General features: G+C 43.3%; 2 protein-coding genes across 3 annotated transcripts in view; one reads left to right on the top strand and one right to left on the bottom strand.

Moving 5' to 3' along the window:
* Window positions 1-21,098, bottom strand: part of RNF144B (ring finger protein 144B) — a 264,045-nt gene extending 242,947 nt beyond the window's left edge. The window contains exon 1 of the mRNA XM_066377134.1: window positions 20,876-21,098. Within this exon, the coding sequence (XP_066233231.1) occupies window positions 20,876-21,098 (223 nt within the window). The remainder of the gene's footprint in view (window positions 1-20,875) is intronic.
* A 7-nt stretch (window positions 21,099-21,105) lies between these two features.
* The window catches only part of DEK (DEK proto-oncogene), a 36,088-nt gene continuing 30,426 nt past the window's right edge, over window positions 21,106-26,767 (top strand). The window contains exons 1-3 of one of the 2 annotated variants that reach the window (XM_066377135.1): window positions 21,106-21,249; window positions 21,598-21,742; window positions 25,296-25,397. In XM_066377135.1, the coding sequence (XP_066233232.1) occupies window positions 21,607-21,742; window positions 25,296-25,397 (238 nt within the window). In that variant the 5' untranslated portion in view covers window positions 21,106-21,249; window positions 21,598-21,606. Of the gene's footprint in view, window positions 21,250-21,349; window positions 21,498-21,597; window positions 21,743-25,295; window positions 25,398-26,767 lie in introns of those variants that run through there. The other variant, XM_066377137.1, reaches the window with a different exon arrangement.

The following is a 26,767-nucleotide window of genomic DNA, read 5'->3' as shown; positions in this document are numbered from 1 at the left end:
ACCTGCTCTGGCAGGATGACACTGTAAGATAATTTCTTAAAGCCTTGAAGGAATCAGTACCATGCATTGGGGAGTCACTTGTACAGATCAACTGAAAGTATGTCAAATTAGTCATATGATTGCTGTCTTCTGAATCACCAAAATTTCATGGAATTATACAGAAAAAATATTTTTAAAGACATCCTGATTAAGAATTTCACATATTTTAAATGTAGTGACTGTATTTATCATTAAATCAATGTCAGAACGCTGAGTTCCATATACCATAGACACCTAAACTAAAATATAAACCCATTTGAAGACTTTATATAGTCCCTCCGAAATAGAAAATTTGTCAGATACCCTAAAATAAGCATACTATCATCTACAGGTTCAATCAACAACTTACACTAGTTAAGGATGCAGTGTAGGGTGTTGAAAGTGAGATGCTTCCTTAGTCAAGATGCTTAACTTCTCTGAATCACAGATCTAGATAAAGGGGATAACAATGGCTACCTATTAGAGCTGTGAAGAGATTTTTTTTTTAATTTATGTAAAGTACCTCAATAAATAAATGGTAGCAAGTTGAAGCACTAGGAAGAATACTTCCCTAGATTCTACAATGTAGACTCTACATTGTTTCTTAAGATTAGATGTAATCTGTTTAGTGCCTACCTATCAGGACAAATTCTTTTTCAACTGGTGACAAAAGAAGAATGTCTCAACACGAGGATCTTGGGAAAAGACATCTTTTAAGATGGAAGATCTTGAAAGACAGAAACATCAGGTGGGACTTCCAAAATCAAGCCTTAACCCAGTAAGGTGTAGAGGACTAGAAACTCCAATGATCGCATTATTTCAGATTAAAATCTCCGGAGAGGAGTCTGAAGGCCAACCATTCCTGAAGGACTTGCTGATTTAGTAGGTTATGCTGTTCATCCATCTCACCACCTTACTCTTCCCCATTTATGCTCATCTTTCACAGTCTACTCCTTTTCTTCTATCACCAGTTGAAGTAGTCCCCTCCCCTATTGTAATGAAAAACCTAGGATGCTAGTTTAGAATCATTCACTGCCTTTGTAAATGACCTATATTGCTTTTAACATCACATTTGGAGTTTCACTGGAAATCCTGCTGAGATTTTCAACATACTTTGCTGATATTGCTACATTATTGAACTCGTATATAAATTTATTTGAAATGAGCAAAATCCACACTACAAGAACTCGAAAGAATATAAAATTTAATGAGTACTCTCAAAGTATGGATTATGACTATGATAAGTGCTTCAATATTTATCTGTAGAGGCTCTGGCCGGTTGGCTCAGTGGTAGAGCATCGGCCTGGTATGCGGGGGACCCGGGTTCGATTCTCGGCCAGGGCACATAGGAAAAGCGCCCATTTGCTTCTCCACCCCCACCCCTCCACCCCTACCCCTCCTTCCTCTCTGTCTCTCTCTTCCCCTCCCGCAGCCAAGGCTCCATTGGAGCAAAGATGGCCCGGGCGCTGGGGATGGCTCCTTGGCCTCTGCCCCAGGCGCTAGAGTGCCTCTGGTCGCCGCAGAGCGACGCCCCGGAGGGGCAGAGCGTCGCCCCTGGTGGGCGTGCCAGGCGCATGCGGGAGTCTGTCTGACTGTCTCTCCCCATTTCCAGCTTCAGAAAAATACAAAAAAATATATATATATTTATCTGTAGAAAGAAATTGTTAGAATCTAGATGACTTCTAAAGTGCCTTCCAATTTTAATACTCTACAACTATTATTTCTACATACTTGAATGGTTGGGAAATTAACATAGCAATTAAATAAGGCAATTTGTGATCTAGGCCTCACTAAGACTACTCTCTTCATAGCTAAAGGTATTTCTTAGATTACTGAGCTAAAAATGTAACTGCATTCTGTAACCAATGCAAACATGTTCTAATTGATGGGAGGGGAAAAAATTCAATCCAGAGTGCCAGCAATTCCTCTGTGAGCTAGCGTGGCAGGCAGAGTGTGGGGTCAGTGAAGCATCAAGTTATAGACTAAATTAATGGTCTGGAGAAGAGTGGCAGGGTCTAATCATCCACTGTCTGAAGCTGCCAGAATTGGATCTACCACCCTTACCTGCTCACAAAGGCCAAAACTAAGGTCTTCAAACATGTTTTATTTAAAAGGCCTTTAGTTCCAAGTAGATCTTTATGGAATTATTTCCTTGAAGTTTTTAGTTCTCTCATATTAAAATTTCCATGAAAAAGTAATCAAAACCCAATGCTTACAGTGTTCTGCCACAAAGAAAAATATTGTGGGTTTTTGTTCCTATTAAAAACATGTGTTACATATATATACATAATTATGTAAGCCCCAGACCCAGTGTACACACATATACACAAAAACCTTGGGGGAAAAAATAATAGTTTTGCCTAAGCTAACAAAATTCCTTTTTTTTTTTTTTTTACAGGGACAGAGAGAGAGTCAGAGACAGGAATGGAGAGAGATGAGAAGCATCAATTATCAGTTTTTCCTTGTGAGACCTTAGTTGTTCATTGATTGCTTTCTCATATGTGCCTTGACTGTGGGCCTTCAGCAGACCGAGTAACCCCTTGCTGGAGCCAGCGACCTTGGGTCCAAGCTGGTGAGCTTTTGCTCAAACCAGATGAGCCTGCGCTCAAGCTGGCGACCTCAGGGTCTCGAACCTGGGTCCTCCACATCCCAGTCCGATACTCTATCCACTGCACCACTGCCTGGTCAGGAGCTAACAAAATTCTTAGTATAATTTGTATTCCATCCATAACTCCCCTCATTAAGCCAATGCTTTGAAAAGGTCAGCCAGCAATGAATATTTCTTCATATTTTGTGACATGGGCTGCAAACACTAGATCTATACAGATGAATTAAGGTCAATTTTGAAATTTAAATAGTATTTTCTGGACCTGGTTAGCTGTACTGTGTGCATCTGCACTAGTTTTCCTAAGGGAAAGTTAATTTTAGAAAGAAGGTAAAGTTTGCCAGGAAAACAATCACATTGGCTCAATACCTAGACTGTGACTCTTCAAGTTTAAAATGCTTTACAGCCTTACTAGGCGGTGGCGCAGTGGATAGAGCATCGGACTGGGATGCGGAAGGACCTAGGTTCGAGACCCCAAGGTTGCCAGCTTGTGCGCGGGCTCATCTGGTTTGAGCAAGAGCCCACCAGCTTGAACCCAAGGTCACTGGCTCAAGCAAGGGGTTACTCGGTCTGCTGAAGGCCCGCGGTCAAGGCACGTTTGAGAAGGCAATCAATGAACTACTAAGGTGTTGCAATGTGCAATGAAAAACTAATGATTGATGCTTCTCATCTCTCTCCGTTCCTGTCTGTCTGTCCCTGTCTATCCCTTTCTCTGACTCACTCTCTGTCTCTGTAAAAAATAAATAAATTAAAAAAAAATTATACAATGCTTTACAGAAAGTCTCCTACTTCTTAAAATCCTTGAAAGCAGGTACCAAATACCATTCCTATTTCATAACAAGCACTTCATTCCATTAAAAGTTGTATGAGACAAGATAACCTGGACTTGTTATCTTTGAATATATGTATCCTGATTTATTGATGTCGCCCCATTAAAAAAATAAAATTATTTATAAAAAAAAAAAACGAATTAAACATCCTTAGGGTTTAAAAAAAAAAAAAGTTGTATGATTTAGTCTGGCCTGTGGTGGTACAGTGGATAAAGGCATTGACCTGGAACACTGAGGTCGCTGGTTCAAAACCCTGCACTTGTCTGGTCAAGACACATATGGGAGTTGAAGCTCCTGCTCCTCCCCCATTTCTCTCTCTCTCTCTCTCTCCTCTCTAAAATGCATAAAAAAATAAAAATTAAAAGACCTGCCTTCAAAGGATGCAAAAATAAAAGCCTCATAATAAAAAAAAAAGTTGTATGATTTAATAGTATTTGATGGTATTTTTAAGTTTGTTCTTCACCTCAATTTTCCAAAAGACAAATAACAATCTTTGTTTTCTCTGGCAGTTACACTCTGAGAGTTCGCTGGATACTCAGCATGGCGCAAGTACATATACAGACACGTATATATGAAAAGCAGCAGCTGTAGGTCTATGACAAAGTGAAAGATGGAGAAAGAGCTAGTTACCAATATAGGTTAAAATACAATATAATTGACAGACAATCAAGTCAGGGTAGAAGAGCTTGGTTTAAATAATTAGGGATATAAACAGTATCCAAATTAATTTATATGATTCCTCCTCCTGTTTCTTAGAATAGTCCATTTGGGTCTCTAGCTGTAAAGTAACCAGCATGTAAAAATGCCAGTGGTCACTGACAGAAAGTCAGTCAATGCAAGCATGTGAAGGGAGATTTTCTGATTCCCACCAGCACAGGCTTCATTCCTTTCTAATACCCAGAGTCTCTGTGAAGGAATTCTTACATTTTTTTGAATTGATGTTTTAATGCTAACTCTTCAACGAGGGCTCTTAGAAGGGGTATTTCTTTCCACCCTATATCTGAGTTTAAAATGAACTTGAACCCTCCCTTCCCAAAATTGTCATCGCTGAACCAAGGGTACCCTACCAAATTCATCAACCTGAAGGAAAAGGAGCTTTCACTCCGTTTTTATTCTCTATTCACACTACTGTTTCCAGGTGAGGCTTGCAAACAATTGGGTGCCCTCCCCTCCCACGCGAACTCTACAGATAGGTTCAAGTGATAAGAAAGGGACAGCGCATCGCAGGCACATAGAGTACTTCTAAATACACAGAAGCCTGCAACACACACACACATACACACACACACACACACACACACACACACACACACACACACACACACGATTTCTGAATCAGGATCTCAGCTTCGGACTAGGAGCTATTGCGCTAGGCTGTGATCAAGTTCTAGCATCCTAGTCACCCATAAAACCTTGGAAATTTATCACAGTATTTGATTTTCAGGAAAATTAAATCCCAAAGACCCTCAAGCTATTGTGCGCTGCCGATACAAAAGGTAGGACGCTATACCTACCTAGACCAAAAGTGAACGTCTCTCAAAGTTAGGATGGTAACAGAAGGCTGGGACAGGTATGTTTTGGAAGGAGAGGGGCTGGGATATTTCAGCCTGGAAATCACTGCAGACTTGGGGTTCAGGGGGGGAAGTGGGTGGTGTTGTTTTCTCCCCACACCTGGTGAGGATGGAAGACCTTCAGTCTCTGCCCGCAGAAACGGGGTTCCGGGAGCTACCCAGGAGGGGGGAGGGGAAGTGAGAGTAGGGAGGAGACGGGGGTCCTACGCGCTGCGGAGTTAAAGTAGGGGTGCCTGAGGGTCCTGAGTCCCTGCGGGCAACCCGCCCAGGGCTCCCGGGCGCCGAGGAGACCAGGGAGGGGCCAGGGAGGAAGGTGGTGACAGCCTGGGGAGGCCGAACCGCACACGGCACGCTGGCCAAGCCGCGCTTGGAAGAGGGCTGCACCCGCACCCCTCCTTACCTTGCGCACGAGGTCGGAGTGAGGAGCCGGGGAGCCGGAGCGCAGGGCTCGGGCAAGGCGTGCGCCGCTCGGGGCCCGCTGTCAGCTCCGCCCCGCAGCCGCTCTGGGTTTCGGAGGCACTTCGGTCTCCTGCAACCAGCCCCCGGGCACGTCTCAGCCCCCTCCTCCCGCCCTGCCCTGCAGCCTGACTCCGCTCCCCTCCGGCGGCAATTCGCTGCGCTCCCCTTCTCCCCCTGCTGTTTATTCCAGAGAGCAGTGGCCGCTCTCCGTGCCGGCCCTCCCCGGCGCGTGCACACACACACCTCCTCCAGAAACGCGCAGTCTTAGCAAGGAGGCAGCGACTGGGATTCTGGAAATTCTGGGGCTGGGCAATCTCAGAAAATCCTTTTAAAAATCTTGATCTGCCCAGTGAGGTTCAAGATAGGCACCGCTTCCATTCATCCCCGCCTCCGTCCTCGTTCGTCTTAACCACAATTTGATATTCTTGTAGTCTTTGATGAAAACCTCCTGCCAGTCATTTTAATTTTTTCAAAATAACTCCTTCTGTTTCATTGGTTTTAAAACGAAGACGTCCCCACTATTTCAACTTAGGTTGCCAGGCCGTTAGATTGGCCGGGTTGGGGTAGAGGGAGGGTATGTTCAGCTCCACCAAACAGGGCAAGTCCCTTTTGCCAGCATTATTGATACCTGCCATCTGTCAGACCTCCGAGTGAGGGCCAGAGCAGTTAATTACAACTGGCTTTGGTTACTGAGCGTGCCCTGAGCCTCTGTTCTCACTTAGGAAAGATGCAGCTCTGAAGCCAAAGTTCTGGAAAGGAACAGGTGGATGTACTCAGAGTTCCAGTGGTGAGCACCGGCAATGGGCAGAGCATACTGTAATATAGAAGATAACGATGCGAGAGGATCCGTGAAAACTTTGCTGTGTCATTAATATGCAGGAGCTGGAGTGACATAATCCCTACTGGGAATGTGGAAGGTGACTAGTTAATGGCATTTTATTCACCTATCCATATACTATATATGTATTTATGGAAAAGTTAGAGGCAGTATAGCCTGATTCATAATCAGTCATACTATAATTTAAAGGGTGTTAGGAATTAACATGAGAAGCAATCAGTTTATTATAGAGCCCTGATTAAATACCTATTAAAGATTTACCAGAGCCTGACCAGGCAGTAGCGCAGTGGATAGAGCATCGGACTGGGATGCGGAAGGACCCAGGTTCGAGACCCCGAGGTTGCCAGCTTGAGCGCGGGGCTCATCTGGTTTGAGCAAAAGCTCACCAGCTTGGACCCAAGGTCACTGCCTCGAGCAAGGGATTACTTGGTCTGCTGAAGGCCCGCGGTCAAGGCACATATGAGAAAGCAATCACTGAACAACTAAGGTGTGGCCACGAAAAACTGATGATTGATGCTTCTAATCTCTCTCCGTTCCTATCTGTCTGTCCCTATCTATCCCTCTCTCTGACTCTTTCTCTGTCTCTGTTAAAATAAATAAATAAATAAATACTGACCAGATAATTTGTAATCTGAGGGCTGGGGAAAAAAAATGAATACTTACTAAAATTGTCAGGTTTCTCTAATGGGCAGGAGATGGATATTGGAAGATAAACTCATCAAACAAGTTATTGCAAGGACCAGTTTCAATGACATTGGACGAGGGGTAGGGAGAGGTTAGCACAAAGACTCTGGCCTTCTTCCTCATTCTGCCAATACTTATTGAATGCTTGCTAGTTCAAGACACTGCTGATTGCTAGAGATACAGAGCTAATAAGAAAGGCAACATCCGGCCCTGGCCGGTTGGCTCAGCGGTAGAGCGTCGGCCTAGCGTGCGGAGGACCCGGGTTCGATTCCCGGCCAGGGCACACAGGAGAAGCGCCCATTTGCTTCTCCATCCCTCCGCCGCGCTTTCCTCTCTGTCTCTCTCTTCCCCTCCCGCAGCCAAGGCTCCATTGGAGCAAAGATGGCCCGGGCGCTGGGGATGGCTCTGTGGCCTCTGCCTCAGGCGCTAGAGTGGCTCTGGTCGCAACATGGCGACGCCCAGGATGGGCAGAGCATCGCCCCCTGGTGGGCAGAGCGTCGCCCCATGGTGGGCGTGCCGGGTGGATCCCGGTCGGGCGCATGCGGGAGTCTGTCTGACTGTCTCTCCCTGTTTCCAGCTTCAGAAAAATGAAAAAAAAAAAAAAAAAAAAAAAAAAAAGAAAGGCAACATCCCAACCTCACCAAGCTGAGTAGGGAGATAGACAAGTAAATGGGCTGCTTAGACAGTCTGATGGAGGACAGCACACAGGGAAGGCAGTATATACATGATGCCCAAAGGACAAGACCACTACACTGAGACCTGAAGAGTGAGTGCAATTTGGCCAGGGACAGGAGATGAGGAGGAAAGTTTTCCAGTAGGAGGTAAATAGCACGGAGAGAAAGCCAAAGGTGAGAAAGAACGTGTCAATTCAAAGAATTTAAAGGAACTCATTATGGCTGGAGGGTTTTTCCTTGGGGTTGGCAGTGGGAGTGGCTGGGAGGAAGATGAGAGAGACAAGGCTAGAGAGGTAAGCAGATGCCAGGTCATGGAGAGCCTTCTGGGTCGTGTTTTCAAAATTGCACTTTATACCACAGACAATGGGGGAAATATTGAAATGTTATAAGCAAGGTCATGGTGAGATCAGGTCTTTGCCTGAGAAAGATTACTGGCTCTAGTAGTAGGCTCTCTCAAATGAGGATGGGATTAGGGTTGAAAGGGAGCCAGGGAGAAGATCTCTAGAAGAGGTACAAGATCAATCAATGGCAGAGTATAGATACTCCTACCTTTATGAAATCTAAATTCAATCTCATGACAAGTCCCTAGAGAGATAAATTTTTCCTGAAGGAAGATGTGCAGGGAGGAGAGTCATTGGTGATAAACAGAGAAACAATAGAAGTAAACAGAAAATAAAGATTGAATATGGGTTGGGGTTTTACAATGAAATATTTTATTTATACTGTAACTCTATCTCATACAGTTCAAGGATGAACAGAATGTTGATCTTTTACTGAATAATGGAGTAAATTAATGGAAAATTTGAGACATAGATATTACTTTGAACGACATCCAAAATTTCCTACTATGTAACCGTGTGCTCCTACACCAGATTCCTTCTCCTTTCAAAAGTTATTTTATTCCTACTACCTTTCACTTCTCCCACCTAATTTCTTTATGACCTTCCTCAATCTGGACCTAATGTCTGCCACCAGGAGATAACTTATTTCACTGTAATCATGGGGGGCTGTAATCAGATTACAGCCTGGGTAAGGGTACTCTGAGGTACTAGGTCTCCATTCTGGATCCTCCCACCTGACTCTGAGACAAATGGGCAAAGATGAAAGCAAGAAGGAAGGGCTGGCTGACCTTAGGAGAGCAGGGCCAGAACTGAAAGCCAAACATTTACCCCTAGATCATGCTCTTCATTATTCTTTTGTTGTTGTTGGTTTTTTGTTTGTTTGTTTGTTTTTTTGTATTTTTCTGAAGCTGGAAACGGGAAGAGACAGTCAGACTCCCGCATGCACCTGACCGGGATCCACCCGGCACGCCCACCAGGGGGCAACGCTCTGCCCACCAGGGGGCGATGCTCTGCCCCTCCGGGGCGTCACTCCGTTGCGACCAGAGCCACTCCAGCGCCTGGGGCAGAGGCCAAGGAGCCATCCCCAGCGCCCGGGCCATCTTTGCTCCAATGGAGCCTCGCTGCGGGAGGGGAAGAGAGAGAGAGGAAGGAGAGGGGGAGGGGTGGAGAAGCAGATGGGCGCTTCTCCTGTGTGCCCTGGCCGGGAATCAAACCCGGGACTTCTGCACGCCAGGCCGATGCTCTACCACTGAGCCAACCGGCCAGGGCTCTTTTGTTGTTGTTTTAAGGTCATTTGCTACCTCTCTCTAAATTCAATTCTATTTGCCTCAATTTTCTTTCCTTTTATTATACTTGATTTATTTCTAGAAAGAGAAAAGGGGAGTGGGAGAAAGAGAGAGAGAGAAGCACTCATTCATTATTTTACTTAGTTGTGCATTCATTGGTCATTTCCCTTAGATGCCCTGACTGGAGATCAAACCTGCAACCTTGGTGTTTCAGGATGACACTCTAACCGAATGAGCAAACCAGCCAAGTATGTATTTTTTATTTCTATTTCTCTTATTTTAAACCTCTCATCACTTCTTTTTCCTTTCTTCTTTTTCTCCTTTATTCATTGATTCATTCCACAACATTTTTATCTATTATTAATTTTGTATCTATGTAGTACTATCTATTATGTTACTAGGGTAAGTGCTAGATATACAAAGATGACCAAGGCAAGGACCTTACCCTTTAATTCATAGTTAGTAGATGTATCAATAAATCAATGGATGCATGAACTCTATGGACACAGGTAACAGAAATGTAGTCAAGGCAAGTTAGTTGGGGAGGGGCTGTGTAAAAGGTAATAGGGCTGCCCCCTCGAAGCCCAGGTGATGGATACAGACAGACTTCCTCAACAGTCTGGAACTAAGAATTAAATACAATCTTAAAAGATTAATCTATGGCCTGACCAGGCAGTGGCGCAGTGGATAGAGCATTGCACTGGAACGCGGAGGACCCAGGTTCAAAACCCTGAGGTCGCTGGCTTGAGCAAGTGGTCACTCAGTCTGCTGTAGCCCCCCAGTCAAGGCACGTATGAGAAAGCAATCAATGAACAACTAAGGTGCTGCAACAAAGAATTGATGCTTCTCATCTCTCTCCCTTCCTGTCTGTCCCTATCTGTCCCTCTCTCTGTCACACACACACACAAAAGAAGATTAATCTATGTTTGCCAAATACACTATCTGATCTATAGGATTTGCAAGATTATTCCTTGTTTGGTGGAGGTGGTGGGTATGCCCCTTAAGTATGGTCATGGTTCCATGCTACATACATATGTCAAACTTATCAGATAGTATATTTTCATTACATGCATTTTATTTCAGTATTGACAAGGCTTCAGAGAGAGACTAGTAAGAAGTCTATTATAAGTTAAGGAGAGAGCTGATATGGCCTGAAAGATGTGTGTGAGAGACAGAGATTTCAAATTCAGAGGATTTGATGGAAGGGTTGCAAAGAGGGAGATGCCAAAGATGACTTCAAATATTCAAGCTTCAACAACAAGGCAGACAATAAAGTGATTAAATAAGTCAATAAAAAGAGGAAAGATTTTCTCAGGAAGAGAATGAGTTTAGTTTTAAATATGTTAATTTCAGGTACTGAGGGATGATTGAAGGAAGAAATCTAATTGGCAGTTGACAGGAGTATGACACTTAAAGAGAAAGTGAATTGCTAAGTATATTGCTTTAGACTGTATGAATCTAGAGGTCAGTGGTACCATGGGTGTGGACGAGATCATACAGGAAATCATGTGTGAGAAAAGAACCAAGGGCATAGGTGGATCCCTGAAGAAAACCGAGGTTTGTGAGGCTAACAGACACAAGACAGCCAGCAGAGAAGGAAGACCAAGAGAAAGCAGTGTTATGCAAATCAAGAGGAAAAGATTTTTTAAAGAAGATGATGGTAAATAGTGTCAAATGCTGTATAAAAACTAAATAATATTTGGCCCTGGCCGGCTGGCTCAGCAGTAGAGTGTTGGCCTGGCGTGCGGGGGACCCGGGTTCGATCCCCGGCCAGGGCACATAGGAGAAGCGCCCATTTGCTTCTCCACCCCCCCCCTCCTTCCTCTCTGTCTTTCTCTTCCCCTCCCGCAGCCAAGGCTCCATTGGAGTAAAGATGGCCCGGGCGCTGGGGATGGCTCCTTGGCCTCTGCCCCAGGCGCTAGAGTGGCTCTGGTCGCGGCAGAGCGACGCCCCGGAGGGGCAGAGCGTCGCCCCTGGTGGGCGTGCCGGGTGGATCCCGGTTGGGCGCATGCAGGAGTCTGTCTCCCCGTTTCCAGCTTCAGAAAAATACAAAAAAAACCCAAAAAACAACAACAAAAATAACTAAATAATATTATAGGAATATTCAAAAGAAGCCTTTACATTGCATTGTTGGTCTTTATGATCCCAGTTTCAGTGCAATCCTATGAAGAGAGTACAGTACATTATATCAGTGTTTCTCAATCTCAGCACTATTGATGTTTTAAACCAGACAGTTCTCTCTTGTGGGAGCTGTCCTTTACCATATGAGATGTTCAGCAGCACCGTGGGTCCCTGCCCACTAGATCCCAGTAACACCTCTCCAGAGTTATGACAACTGAAAATGTCTCCAGATATTATCAAATGTCCCTTAGGGCAAAATGTCCCCCCTACTTGATAACCACTGTATTAAATTGAGAAGCTGATAGGAGACACAACAAATGTATTTTTCAAAATATATATATATACTACTATATATATAATATATATATACTAAATATATATAATATATATAATATATATATATTATATATATATATTACTAGCTGTACCTGGCCACGTGTTACTGTGGCTCAGTCTGGTTAAATAGAAAAGAGAAAGCACACATTTCTAATATGTTTAATTTCACAATGCTTGTGGGTATACAATATTTTTTGTTGTTCCATTGCCTGTGCAGATATAGAGATTGTCTGGTTTGCCAAGTCTAGAACACGCAACATATAATCGTAAAATATTTATTATAGCATGTGTTGCTTTTACGTCCAACAGATGGCGCTGTTTTTCAAAAAAAAGCGTGTTTTAACCTGTCACAGGTGTGACAGCTATATAATAGTAGGTATATAAAAACACGCACGTATTCAAATGCAATGTTGTGTCAATTTCAAAGCAATCGGTGAAGAACTTTCGGAGATTTAAAATTTTCAACAAACGAACATTTACATTTTTATTTATATAGATTGCCTGGCCTGTGGTGGCACAGTGGATAAAGCATCAATCTGGAGCACTGAGGTCATCCGTTCAAAACTCTGGGCTTGTCCAGTCGAGGAGCATATAACAGGCAATCAGTGAACTAAAGTGAAGCAACTATGAGTTGATACTTTTCACTCCACACCCCCCCCATTCCTCTCTCTGTAAAATCATTAAATAAAATCTTGTGTGTGTGTGTGTGTGTGTGTGTGTGTGTGTGTGTGTGTTTAGGAGGTAGCATAACCTTTTAAAAATCTTTTTCTTTTCCTAATTTTCAAACATTCATTTCTTCTAAATTTAACTTTTTAAACTCAAGTTACCTATGGAACAAATATCTACACAAACCTTCCTTTAGTTCACTTAAATAAGAATGTTATAAAAACAAATATTTTATTTATAAAAATCTAGATTCAAAGTAAAGGTTATAGGAATATTTTAAGAGTTAAGACATATCTTTTTTTTTCAATAGTGGCAGAAAGGATATTATTAGTCCTTTTCCAGGATTAGGGATTGGATAGATGAAAGGGTAGGAAAACAAAGGGCAGAAAAAAAGGGAATGTTCCTTATCTTAAGTATGATCATGGTTCCATGTAACATACATATGTCAAACTTATCAGATAGTATATTTTCATTACATGCATTTTATTTCATGCTAATTATACCTCAATAAATTGTAAAAAAAAAAAAAACAGAAAAAAATAGGTTGACTGTATGAATAGCAAGGAAGAGTAGGTGATGAAGCTAGGGATCAGATTGTCATACAATTTGTTGCAGGTTTAAATTCCATCCTATGTGACTTGGGTGGTGAACACACAATGCAATATACAGATTATCTATTGTAGAATTATGCACCTGAAACCTATATAATTTTATTAACCACTGTCACCCCAATAAACTCAATAAAAAAATTTTAAACACATTAAAAATAAATTCTGTCCTATGTGTAATGGGGGAGCCAACTGAGACTGCTAAACATGGGTGCCATCTAGACATACCTATTCCCCTTCTCTCTCTTTTTCTTTTTGAGAGAGAGACAGATGAAGGGAGAGAGATGAGAAGCATCAACTCATACTGTAGTTCAGGCACTTTAAATTTTATTTATTTATTCATTTTAGAGAGGAGAGAGAGTTAGAGAGAGAGAGAGAACAGGGGAAGGAGCAGGAAGCATCGACTCCCATATATGCCTTGACCAGGCAAGCCCAGGGTTTTGAACCAGTGACGTCAGCGTTGCAGGTCAACGCTTTATCCACTGCGCCACCACAGGTCAGGCCAAGTTGAGGCACTTTAGTTTTTCATTAATTACTTTCACATACATGCCTTGACCAGGGGACTCCAGCCAACCCAGTGACCCTTTGCTCAAGCCAGCAACCTTAGGCTTCAAGCCAGCGGCCATGGGGTTGTATCTATGATCCCACACTCATATTGGAGAAAATGCACTCAAACTGGTGAGCCTGCACTCAAGCCAGCGACTTCGGGTTTCAAACCTGGGTCCTCAGTGTCCCAGGTTGATCCTTTGTCCACTGCACCACTACCTGGTCAGGCAGACATACCTGTTTTCTAACATAACATCCCATTTTGATAATCTTGTGACAATGTTAAGGATTTCTAGCCAACTTGTAGTGGAAAACATTTTCCTGCTTCTGATGCTCTCACATTAAAAATAATCTAAGCAGTGAATGTTAGTCCCTAAGCAGAAAAGCCCCCTTCAACAGAGATGGTCTTATTTTACAGTGAACAAAGAAAACAATAGCAAAACTCTGCTTTTCTATTACTTTGGTCTCATTGCTTGGAAGAGTTGATAAGAATATACCAATATTAACAAACTGTGTTACAAATTATACTTGCTAAATTTAGAACATAATTGGTGCTAGGACCCAAAATTGGTAACCACTTATCCTTTGTTCTCCAACTTTTATAAGTCTACCACTATTTCCCTCAGTTTCTCCTATTGCTCACCTTGAATAGTCTTCCCTGACCATTATCCAGTTCACGAACCAACTGAATATTGCTGCCTTCATGTATTTTCAAACCTAATCTCAAATTACTAAAATGTGTACTCTGGCTCTTTCTACCAAAATAGAGCATGGGATCTTGTTTTTAGAAGAACCAAATGTCACTATATTTATATTTATATTTATTTATATTTATGACCAGATCTAAATAAGAATCTGGTCCTCAGCTTATTCAAGCCATATTCATTTACTGAGTTGATATTGCTGAAGGTCTTTAAATAGGAGCCAGACAACAGACTCATGCCACTAAGAACCAAAAAAGGATACATTTCAATTCAATATAAATATATATTTTATTTATTTATTTATTTATTTATTTATTTATTTATTTATTTATTTACAGAGACAGAGAGAGTCAGAGAGAGGGACAGATAGGGACACACAGACAGGAACGGAGAGAGATGAGAAGCATCAATCATTAGTTTTTCGTTGCGACACCTTAGTTGTTCATTGATTGCTTTCTCATATGTACCTTGACCATGGGGCTACAGCAGACTGAGTAACCCCTTGCTCAAGCCAGCCACCTTGGGTCCAAGCTGGTGAGCTTTGCTCAAACCAGATGAGCCCGCGCTCAAGCTGGCGACCTTGGGGTCTCGAACCTGGGTCCTCCGCATCCCAGTCCGATGCTCTATCCACTGCGCCACTGCCTAGTCAGACTCAATTAAATATTTTTAAGGCATTTACTATGTGCCAAATACTGGGAGTGTCCATGGAGCTTATGAGGCTATTGAGTGGGGAAAAACAGGTATGTGTATGTAAGAGCTAGATATCTGTATGAGAAAGACAGATATATGTGTGCAGTGTATATAAAAGCTTCTTAAGGCAAAATGAAAAGACATTAAGAATCAGGGGTTTAGTTAGGGTGAAGCAAAAGTAGGTTTACAGTTGTATGTGAAACAGAGTTTATTCCTTTTTATTTTTTTTAAAGTTTTTTTATTTGTTAAGATTTTATTTACTCATTTTAGAGAGGGAGAGAGAGAGAGAAAGGGGGAAGAACAGGAAGCATCAACTCCCGCATGTGCCTTGACCAGGCAAGCCCAGAGCTTCGAACAGGCAACCTCAGCATTCCAGGTCAGCACTCCATCCACTGCACCACCAGAGGTCAGGCAGTTTATTCTTGTTATTATTATTTTCCATATGAACAACAGTAAAGCTACTTTTGCCCCACCCGGTGTTTTCCAAAATAAAACTAACAGGTATTTTCAGGCACATTCCCTGTTCACCCCAATTGTATCTTATCTGGTCGCAATTATTAGCCTCCTGGGTACAGAGACAGCAGTGCTCATCAGCTACTCCATATGTGCCCACACTGCCTAGATTCTTTGCAGTTAGGTGGGGTCATATGTCTGATCTGGCCACTGGCCAATGAGCAGAATCACAGAAGAGCAGGAATGAGTTCTTCTGCTGCTGTCATCCCATACCACCAAGAACACCAAGGATTTGTGTTGAGATAGTGGATCTATAAGATCAAAGTAGCCTGGAGAAGTACATAAACCACATGAATGGAAGCCCTGGGGGAGGGGGGGGGGGTTGTCCAAACCAACAGAAAGCTTTACAGAGTGAGAAATAAGCTTTCAACAAAAACTGTTGAATTGCTGTTAGATAAACTTTTGCTGAAATAACCTGTCCTACCTAATATACCATCTCATTAAACAAAAAATGTTCTGAATCTTCACAATAAGATTTTAATAAGTGTCAGTTTGCATTCATTTGACAAATACTTAATGACCACTTGCTATGTGTTTGGCACTGCTTCACAAGCTGAGAACACCATGATGAGTAAGAGTCCCCACAGCTATAAGAAATTTACTATTCTACTGGGGAAGACAGACAATGGAATTTTCAGGTAGTGATAAATGCAGCAAAGAAATGAAGATCTTGCTTCCTGATCTTGCCCCATTTTCACTAGTCTCACCTCTCTTCTGCCCTTACTCTCCTCCTTACTCAGTTCAGATTCTAGGTAGCATCACAATGTTCATTGTTCTGTTTGTATCAACTCACCCTTCTCTCCTGTCTTTATACTTCCCTGGCAAAACCCTAGCCTGATTAAACCCAACTCTTTATCATCTATCTGTCTCTCTCTCTCTCTCTCTCTCTCTCTCTATCTATTTTTTTAAAGCGAGAGGAGGGGTGATAGTGAGTCAGACTCCCACATGTGCCCTGACTGGGATCCACCTGGCAACCCCATCTGGAACCGATGCTTAATTCAACCAAGCTATCCTCAGCACCTGGGGCCAAAGCTCAAACCAACTGAGCCACTGGCTGCAGGAGGGGAAAAGGGAGAGCAGGAGAGGGAGAGAAGCAGATAGTTGCTTCTCCTGTGCGCCCTGACTGGGAATCGAACCCAAGACGTACATATGCCAGGCCGATGCTCTATCTCCTGAGCCAACCAGCGAGGGCCCAAATTTGTAACATATTTACACTTACTCCCAGGTAGCTGAATATGGCTGGAGAAACACAATAATCTGGCCGGTCTCACTTAGGTTTCATGGCCACTATTCTCACTCAGTTCTCCTTGCAGCTTCCTGGCAACCATATTACATTCCCTAATCAATCCATCCCCCATTGTCCTACCCAGGGGTCCCCAAACTTTTTACACAGGGGGCCAGTTCATTGTCCCTCAGACCGTTGGAGGGCCGGACTATAAAAAAACCTATGAACAAATCCCTATGCACACTGCACATATCTTATTTTAAAGTAAAAAAGCAAAACGGGAACAAATACAATAATTAAAATAAAGAACAAGCAAACAACAAACTGACCAGTATTTCAATGGGAACTATGCTCCTCTCACTGACCACCAGTGAAAGAGGTGCCCCTTCCGGAAGTGCAGTGGGGGCCCGATAAATGGCCTCAGGGGACCGCATGCAGCCCACCGGCCATAGTTTGGGGACCCCTGGTCCTACCAAACTAGCTCACATTTCCTTTCTCCTGAAACTCCAAACAATCCTCTCCCACACTCACTCACTGTCAGTGATTTTGCTCCTGACTTCACTGAGAAACTTAATGCAATAAGGACTTCTAAAACTCCCACCACATCTGCCAACTCCCGCCCAGCATTGGTACCCATATCCTCCGTGTTTCCTCTTGCTACTGTGTAGAAAATGTCCATTGTTCCATGTAAGGACAACTCCTCCTCTTGTGTACTAGATTCTGTCACCTCTTATCTCCTGTGGTAAGCATGGAAATGTGCCACCCTGATCTCCCTTCATGGAAACACCTGCTGCCCAGCTGCAGAGCCTATTGCAGTCAGCTCCTTCGGGGTCTGCCACAGCTGTGGAGTCACATCACCTGAGGTCGTGTCCTTCCTGGGACAACCTGCGTGTAGTGACTTGGCAAGGTTAAAGTATGAAAGCCCAGCCAGGCAGGACACTCAGAAGAGCAGTCCTCACTCCAGAGCTCCCCACAGGGCTGGCTGAGGCTTTGTCAGGTGTGATTCACAGTTGAACTTCTGTCCAATCCTGCTTCTTTCCCCCTTCCTTTCACAAGTACTGATCCCCCATAAATATCTGGCACCTCAGATTCTGCTTCAGCATCTGCTTTTACAGAGAACTGAACTTGACATACCTACCATCAGTCACTCGGTTCCAGATATTGACCCTCCCTCTTTCATCAATTTGATTCATTCACATCATCCGATAAACATACTGTAGTATCTTCCTTCCTAAAAACCACACACCCACTTCTCAACTCCCCTGAAGAGAAAAATTCCTGAAAAGAGTATCCGAGTCCATTCCTTGCCTACCTGTTTCTCTAGATCCCCATTCCAGTACCTTTGTACTCATCATCCCACAGATAGTTGTTGTCCGTGTCACTGATAACTTATCATTGTTATATCAGATGGTCAATTCTCAATTCTCATCTCATCTGACCTTTCAGCAGCTTCTGACCCGGTTAATCATCCTCTCCCTCTTAGACTCTTGTTATTCATTTAGTTTCTGAGACACAACTTTCCCTCGACTGTCCTCCCACTTCACTGGCTACATCTCCTTTACTGGTTTCTCTTCCTTTCCTGAACCTCTAAACATTGGGGAGCTCCAAGAAACAATTTTGACCTTTTCCTCATCTCTACCAATCTTCACTGTTAGTGATCACATCCAGTCTCAGGGTTTTAGATAACATCTACATGTTCATAACTGCTAAATTTGTATCTTGAGCTAGAGCTTCTTCCTCTAAATGCCAGACTCTTACATCCAGCTGCCTATTCTGAATCTCCATTTAGATACCAACAGGAATCTCAAACCTAACGTATCCAAAACAAAACAGCTGATCCCCTTCTTCATCACTCATTCCCCTCCACCCCCAAAGCCCTGCATTCTCTTCCCAACGCCTGAGGTCTTCATCTCAGCAAATAGCTACTTGGTTCTTCTGGTTATTGAACCAAAAGTTCAAAGTCATCATTAACTTCTGTCTCTTATATCCCACATTCAATACTTTACAGAATTATGTCGAGTGTATCATCTTTCTTCACTGCTCTCATTTACTTAAGATATCTTTTCAAGTGTCATCTATTAAAAAGATCTTTCTTAGTTCTGCTCTCTAGCTTCCAAGTCCTGAGCAGAGAGTAGGTGCTCAATATATTTTTTGAATGAATGAATGAATGAATGAATGAATGAAAAAGAATGGGAAGGGAATAGTGATGGTACTGAGAGAGGAGAAGCACTGGAGCATAGAGCTAAGTGATGTGAAGGTGCAAATCATTTGATGATTCTGAAGGAAATGCAGTCCTAGCAGAAAAAGTTAAGTGGAAAGTTCAAAGGCGGGAATAAGCTTGGCTTTATAGGAAAACATAAAGTTAGGCTGTGTGGCTAAAACAGCCAAGTGTCAGAGAGATGAGATCAAGATTATCAGCAACTGGCATGGCTGCTGGTGGCACAGTGGATAGAACATCAACCTGGAACACTGAGGTCTGCTGGTTTGAACCCCTGGGCTTACTCAATCAAGGCACATATGACAAGCAATCAATGAACAACTAAAGTGAAGCAACTATAAGGTGATGCTTCTCATTCCTCCCCCCCCATAAAATTAATAAATGAGCTCTTTAAAAAAATAAATTATCGCCTGACCTGTGGTGGTGCAGTGGATAAAGCGTCAACCTGGAAATGCTGAGGTCGCTGGTCTGCAGGCTTGCCTGGTCAAGCACATATGGGTGTTGATGCTTTCTGCCCTACCCCCTTCTCTTTCTCTCTCTCTCCCCCCTCTCTAAAAATTCATAAATAAAATCTTTAAAAAATAATAATAAGCCTGACCAGGCGGTGGTGCAGTGGATAGAGCGCCAGACTGGGATGCGGAAGGACCGAGGTTCGATCCCCGAGGTTGCCAGCTTGAGCGCGAGCTCATCTGGCTTGAACAAAACAAAACAAAACAAACAAACAAAAAAAAAGCTCACCAGCTTGGACCCAAGGTTGCTGGCTCGAGCAAGGGGTTACTCGGTCTGTTGAAGGCCCACGGGCAAGGCACATATGAGAAAGCAATCAATGAACTAAGGTGTTGCAATGAAAAACTGATGATTGATGCTTCTCATCTCTCTCTGTCTGTCCCTATCTATCCCTCTCTCTGACTCTCTCTCTGTCCCTGTAAAAATAAATAAATAAAATAATAATAAATAAAATAAAAATAATAGATTATCAGTAACTGAATTACATAGGCCTTACAAACCATTGTTGTTGTTTTTTTTACAAACCATTGTATTTTTAATTTTATTCTAAGTACGAGGGAAAGCCATTGGAGAGTTTTAACCAAGAGTACCAACACATTAAAATAACAAAACCTTGGCTGCCATGTGACTAGTAGGGGACAGAAGTAACCATGTTGAAGCCCCTTCCTCCACCAGTGAGTGACAGGCTGTGTGGAAATCCAAGCAAAAGGATTTGAATGGCATAAATGGGAAATGGTATAAAATTTGAGGGTAGAAATGACAAAATTTGCTTGTTTTGTGCACAAATGGTGCACAAAAGGAAAAGGGAGGATTCAAGCACAATGTCTGATTTTTGCCCTGCAACCCAGAGTCTATTCAGGCAAAATAATTTTTTCTAGTTGAATAGATCTTATACCTGTTAAGTCCATTGTGTAAAAGGATCCTTTGAGCAGCTAGTGGTTTACGAGTTGGGAAGAATGAAGGGAATCGCTTACAGAAAGGGCGAATATCTGAGAGGGAAAGGGTATTCAGTTTTTGAAATCTTGAGTGTAAGAGTCATCCACGGAGCTAACCTAGAACTCTGGGAGAAGGGTCTGGACTGGGCAGAATACCGTTATTTCCTCACCCGCAGGCGCGGTTCCCTGTACGGGTTAAGGTAGGAAATCTACTTGTCTCTGGTGACATGAACTTCCACCGTGACAGGATCTTTTTCCTCCGGTGCACGGCACAGGCCCTGGGGGCTCAGAAACACAGCGGAACTGGGAGTCATCACCAGCATGAACTCTGGGACCTACGTGGGACCGCTCAAACCGCTGCTCCCCTCCATTTCTGTGAAATGCTGCAGACCGCGCCTCCGTGGTTTGTCAACTTCTCTGCCACCACCCGCCCGCCCCGTCCCCGGCCCGTGACGGCGCGTCCTCTCTCCCCCGAACGAACCGTGGGGGACAATACCCACGCAGCCCCGAGCGTCCTCCGTTCAACGTCGTCGGGAGGCAGCTCGAGTCGGACGCAGCGGGGCGCGCGGACCCTCCGCCCGGAGCCCCGCCGCCCGGAACCCCGTGCCTCCGGGGTTTCCCGCGGAGGCGCCGGCCGGCCCCGCCTCCCCCACCCGCACGCCAACTCCCAGCTGGCGACCCTGATTGGCCGCCGTATTCCCGCTTTCTTGCCCGAACCGCCATTTTGAAAATCTTGTTGATTCTGGGGAGCAGAGAGCGCGGCGCGAGCGTCACGCCTGGAGCGTCCCGGGCGCCTTCTTTTCCGCGCCCGCCGCCGTCTTTCGGAGCCTCCTTGTGTCCACGCGCGCCAGGCCCGCGGCGGCCGGGACCCGCGGTGAGGGCTGCGTCGGGGCAGGGAGGCCGGGAGGCGCCGTGGGTCCCGCCCGCTCCGCCGCGGCCATTTGGACGGCGGCCTGCGGCGGGGGAGGGGACGCGGCGCGGCCGGTGGTGGGAGGGGCGGCTCGGCCCCGCGGCTCCCGCCTCGGCGGTTCCGGGAGCCCGGGCGCCGCGGGAGGGAAGTCGTTCCGGGCGAGGGAGCCGGAGGGGGCCGCTGTCCCCGCTCCCGGAGGAGGCGACTCTGAGGTCGGTTCCCAGCGGGCCCGCACCCGGGGTCCGTGGACAGTGGGGGCCCCGCGCACCCGGGGCGAGGACACCGAAGCGTCCGGCTTCCTCTCGTCTGCAGGTCCGCAGCATGTCCTCCTCGGCCCCTGCTGCGCAGGAAGAGGGAGCCCCCGATCAGCCCGCGTCGGAGAAAGAGCCCCAAACTCCCGACCCGAGAGAGGAAAGCGAGGAGGAGGACGACGACGAGGACGAGGAGGAAGAGAAAGGTGGGAAGCCCGGCCCCCGAGTGACGCTCTTACTGAGCAGTTCTGCTTCTTGTGCGCTTAGAGGCTCTAAACTGGAGTGATTTCCAGCGGGAGTGCGAAATCCATCTGTTTTCGTGTTACCAGTAGCAGAACATTAACTTTGAGAATTCCAGTTTTTAAAAAATAGACCCGCCAGCGTTGTTGCGTGTTTTGGAGCGTGGTCGACTTATCACTACGCGTATGCTTTCATAACATTGCAGCCTTTGACAGGAAACTTGTAAGTTTCGGATCTGTTTTAAAACCCGTAGCCTTTGAAATTACTGAGGGTATTGTTCTATTTTAATCTTCTCGATGACTGAAGTAGGCATCTTTTACCTTTTGAAGGAATTAGAAGGTCTTGACTGACACGACACGCTCACTGGGTTATTAGTGTGAGCCCCCGGACAGATTGTCGCTTACTTGAACTTCAGCAGAGGTCCCTTTCGGAGGCCCAGGGGGGTTGTTTTCACGGGGAAACACCGGTAAAAGCTGTTGCTACTTGAGAAAGTGGTTAAATATGGAAGCAGTGAACTGAGAGAAAGTTAAAGATGAGCTCAGCCGCTGTCTCAGTTTTGGTGTTGAGGGAGAGCGTTATTACCATTCGCCTGGAGTTAGGAAGCAGAAGAACAAAACAGGAGTAAGGAATAGTACTGCGCCAGGTTATCCCAAGTAGATGGACAGCGACTGCCTCTTTGAGGGGTGCCAGCTTCCTGAAATGTTTCCAGCCACTTGGAAATCCAGATCAGAGATCTTAAGTCTGATAGCAGCCCAGTCTAGAGTTACTGAACATATATATGGCTGCCACTCAGCCAAACTTGGGAAGATGTTTGAAGTTTTCATCCCCAAAGCAGGTTAAACGGTTCGTTTCTTTTAAGCCAAAACCAGTCTAGAGTCAGCATTTTATAAGTACAGCCTGGGTTGAGATTACACCAAATGGTGTGGCTTTTGTTTGTTGAAAGTGTTAGGTGCTCTAGGAAGGGAGCCTATCCACATTTAAGAACAAAAATGCTTAGGGAGCCTGACCAGGTGGTGATGCAGTGGATAGAGCATTGGACTGGGATGCAGAGAACCCAGGTTGGAGACCCCAAGTCGCTGGCTCCAGCAAGGGGTTACTCGGTCTGCTGCAGCCCCTGGTCAAGCTTGGCACATAGGAGAAAGTAATCAATGAACAACTAAATGTGTCATAACAGAAAACTAATGATTGATGCTTCTCATCTCTCTCCGTTCCTGTCTGTCTGTCCTAACTATTTCTCTCTCTCTGTCTCAGAAAAAAAAAAAAATGCTTAGGGGAAAAAATGTTACTTTTTAAATGATTCATAATACATTAACAAAATTGGCTGCAGTAACTCCTAGTCCAAGACTTTCTCAACCCTTTTTCCTCCAATTTTTTGTTTTATTTTGTTTTTAGTCTTTTTAAGACAGTTTGGATACCACAGAGATGATGAATTTAAACAGAAAATTAAACAAAAACATTCTCAAGCAGTTTATAGTTCTAGTTTATTATTTTCCCTCATTTTAGGTGTTAATGGAACAACTAAAATTCTGAATGTGTTTATCGTACTTAGCCCTGATATAACTTGGCAGGGAGTAAAGGGTGCCTAGTAAAAGACTCCTCAATTTCTGCCTTTGGCAGCTAGGTGAATAGTATGACCATTTTCTGAAAAATGAGCTTCATGCTGGTGACTGAGTTCAGAGATGTTTTTGACTTCTGTTTTGGATGCACTGAGTTAGGTACCTGGAGGACAGAAAGTGGAGCTATCCAGTTGGCAGCCCTGTTAGAGAAAGTCCGAGAGGGGGGTACTCTGGACTAGAGATAGACTAGGAAAATTATTAGCTTTTAGATGGTAATCTGACTCAAGCAAATGCTCTCAATCACTCAGAAGAAGGAAGCCAAGTGATAACGGGTTGCTTTTGAGTGCTTTCTTTTCTATACACCATTTCCCAGAATATACCTGGTAGAATCCCTTTCTCCTTTCTGTGCAGATCCTTACCTCTCCAGATCTTAACTGCCCTTCAAAGCCATCCTCAATAATTCGTATATTTACTCTTTTCTCAACTCTCAGAACTCTTATTTGTGTTTTTATTAAAGGCATTCTGTCATCTTTGGAGTATAATATTTGTGTCTCATCACCTCCCAAGTAAACATGGTCTTCTAAAAAAAATAGCCCTGTCTTAATCATCTGCTCAGTCGCCCTTAGTATCTAGTACAGGTTTGTACAAAACAAGCAGTAATTAAATAGTTGGAAGGATCACCAATGGTAAAGTATAGTGTCCTGTTATTTATCTGACTTTATCTCAGTTCGTAGGTAAGTGGTTTTAGAAAGTCAGGCTTAATGTTTTAAATTTTAAAGTATATGTTCTGTATTTTCTAGCTTTAAAAAAAAAAAGGCAGTCTGGACTAAACAATTTAACATTTTTAACCTGATCAGGCAGTAGTGTAGCAGTAGATAGAGCATTGACCTGGGATGCAAAGGACCGAGGTTTGAAACTCCCAAAGTCACCAGCTTGAGCATGGGATAATTGACATGACCCCATGGTCACTGGCTCAGCTGAAGCCCCCTCGCTCCCAAGGCACATATGAGAAAGCAACCAATGAACAACTAAGGAGCCACAGTGAAGAATTGATGCTTCTCATCTCTCTCCCTTCCTATCTATCTGTCCCTCTCTCTCTCTCTCACTAAAAAATAAAATAAAATAAAAATAAACATTTTTGTAATAATTTATGATCATAATTATGAACATCATTTATTAAACTGTGAAATAATGTACATGATCTCCCAGATGATGTAGTAAGTGTAAACTTGTAGAATTTTACCCTTTAATAATTCCAAGTTGCTTTGCTTTCCTGAAAGTTCTTATTTTCTTTGTCAGCCTACTAAATTATTTCTTTTCTCTTTATAACTTTTGAAGTTCTTAAGATCTTATCCTGAATTTACTGTTGCCTGAGGTATCATAAATAACGAATTGCAATTAGTAGAATTATGTGTAATTGAAGAATAGGCTAAGTGAGGGCGTTGGTGACTTCACAAAGTAACTGGACTTTCCAGTAATTATAGTTGGATAAAAGTTTGTGCCCTGACCAGGTAGTTCAGTTGCTTAGAGCATCATCCTGATAATGCCAGGTTATGAGTTTGATCCCCGATCAGGGCACATGAAGGAATCAACCAGCTGGTTTGAATCAATCAATCCAGCATGGGTGGCTGGAACAACAAATCAGTATTTCTTTCTCTCTTTCCTTTTACTAAAACCAGTAAATTTAAAGATTTTTTTTTTTAAGGTTTATTTGCCTTCTGATTTCTTTTTTTAATTGGAGACCCTCTGAGGTTGCCAGGTAAGTATAATGTTATCCCAAAATAGTTTGATGTTGCTCTTGACTGGTCAAGTATTTTCGTCTGTTACTTATTTCCTTCTCAAAATCCTGCTACAGAGAAAGTAAGGTATTAGGTTTCTATGATTATTTTCTATATATTTATCCAATAAAGTTAACATATTTTTAAATTTTTTGTTATTTAAGAAGTATTAAATTAATTTCTAGAAAAGAGTCTCATAGTGGAAGGCAAGAGGGAAAAGAAGAAAGTCGAGAGGTTGACGATGCAAGTCTCTTCTTTACAAAGAGAGCCGTTTACAATTGCACAAGGTAAGTTTACTCTGTGTTTTCATTTTATGGAGGAAATACGTGAATATACAAAGTGATGGTTAGTGCTTAGTTTTTAGTGTTTTCTATGTAGTGATATATTATTGGTATTACTTAATTTGCCCTGTTAGGACAAAAGTTACAAAAATTATGCTGAAAAATAATTTTTAAATTTGTAAATATATTGCCTGGCCTGTGGTGGCAACAGTGGATAGAGCAGGCGTGGCCAACAGTTTTTACCCCCAGGCCAGATTAGAAAGAAAACTTTTTTCAAGGGCTGGACGAAATATTAAAATAAAAAAAATGTTGGCCTGACCTGTGGTGACGCAGTGGATAAAGCGTCGACCTGGAATGCTGAGGTCGCCGGTTCAAAACCCTGGGCTTGCCTAGTCAAGGCACATATGGGAGTTGATGCTTCCTGCTTCTCCCCCTGTTCTATCTCTTTCCTCTCTCTCTCCCCTCTCTCTCTAATAAAAATGAATAAATAAAATCTAAAAAGTAAATAAATTAAAAAAATGTTAAATATAAAAACAATTTAAGTAAATAAAATTTTATTATGTAATTTGTTATGAATAAATGTAAGTGGTGAAAAAAATTTTAATATACAATATTATTTTAATAAAAATATGATTACATACCATATAAATATCCAAACTGTATCACAATCAGTCATAACAATATGTCATTAATAGAATGAGCTTGAAAGGGTTATATCGCAAATAAAACAATTATTTCGTTTTACAAACAGCCTGGACACATTTTCAGTTATCAACCGCAGCTATTGTTTATGCTACAGTGCCACTTGATTCAGCACACTTGACCATAAAAATAACGAATTGTTTGACCTTAGGTGCGCACTGGCAAACTCCGCCTAAAAGAATGTGGGTTTCACATCGCCGCTAAACATCAAACAGTTCATATTGAGTACGGACGAGTACAAAAGTTGTAAATCTTTATAATGGAATTTTTTTAAAAAATAAGTATCGTGAATCCATTCAACCAATTATTGGAAGTTAACCCTAAATTAGTCGCACGTGGAATTCTTTCCCGTGTATCACTATCTTCTTAAATTTGTCGATTTTCAATAATCAAAGACGCTTCTGCTTCTGAGTAGCTGAGATTTTAAAGTAGCGGAGAATATTAAAAATTTAATCGTGGGCTGTATGTTGGCCATGCCTGGGATAGAGCATCGACCTGGAATGCTGAGGTCGCTAGTTTGAAACCCTGGCCTTGCCCCGTCAGGACACATACAGCAAGCAACAAGCAAGCAGTAACAGCTAAACATGAAACATGAAGAGTTGATACTTCTCAAACCCCCCCCCTGTAAAATTAACAAATAAAATCTTTTTTAAAAATTTGTAAATGCATTAACG

This window comes from Saccopteryx leptura, chromosome 3 (assembly GCF_036850995.1).
Source record: "Saccopteryx leptura isolate mSacLep1 chromosome 3, mSacLep1_pri_phased_curated, whole genome shotgun sequence".
Lineage (NCBI taxonomy): Eukaryota > Metazoa > Chordata > Mammalia > Chiroptera > Emballonuridae > Saccopteryx > Saccopteryx leptura.
Note: the sequence above shows the minus strand (reverse complement) of the source record. Positions and strands in the feature narration are given on the sequence as shown.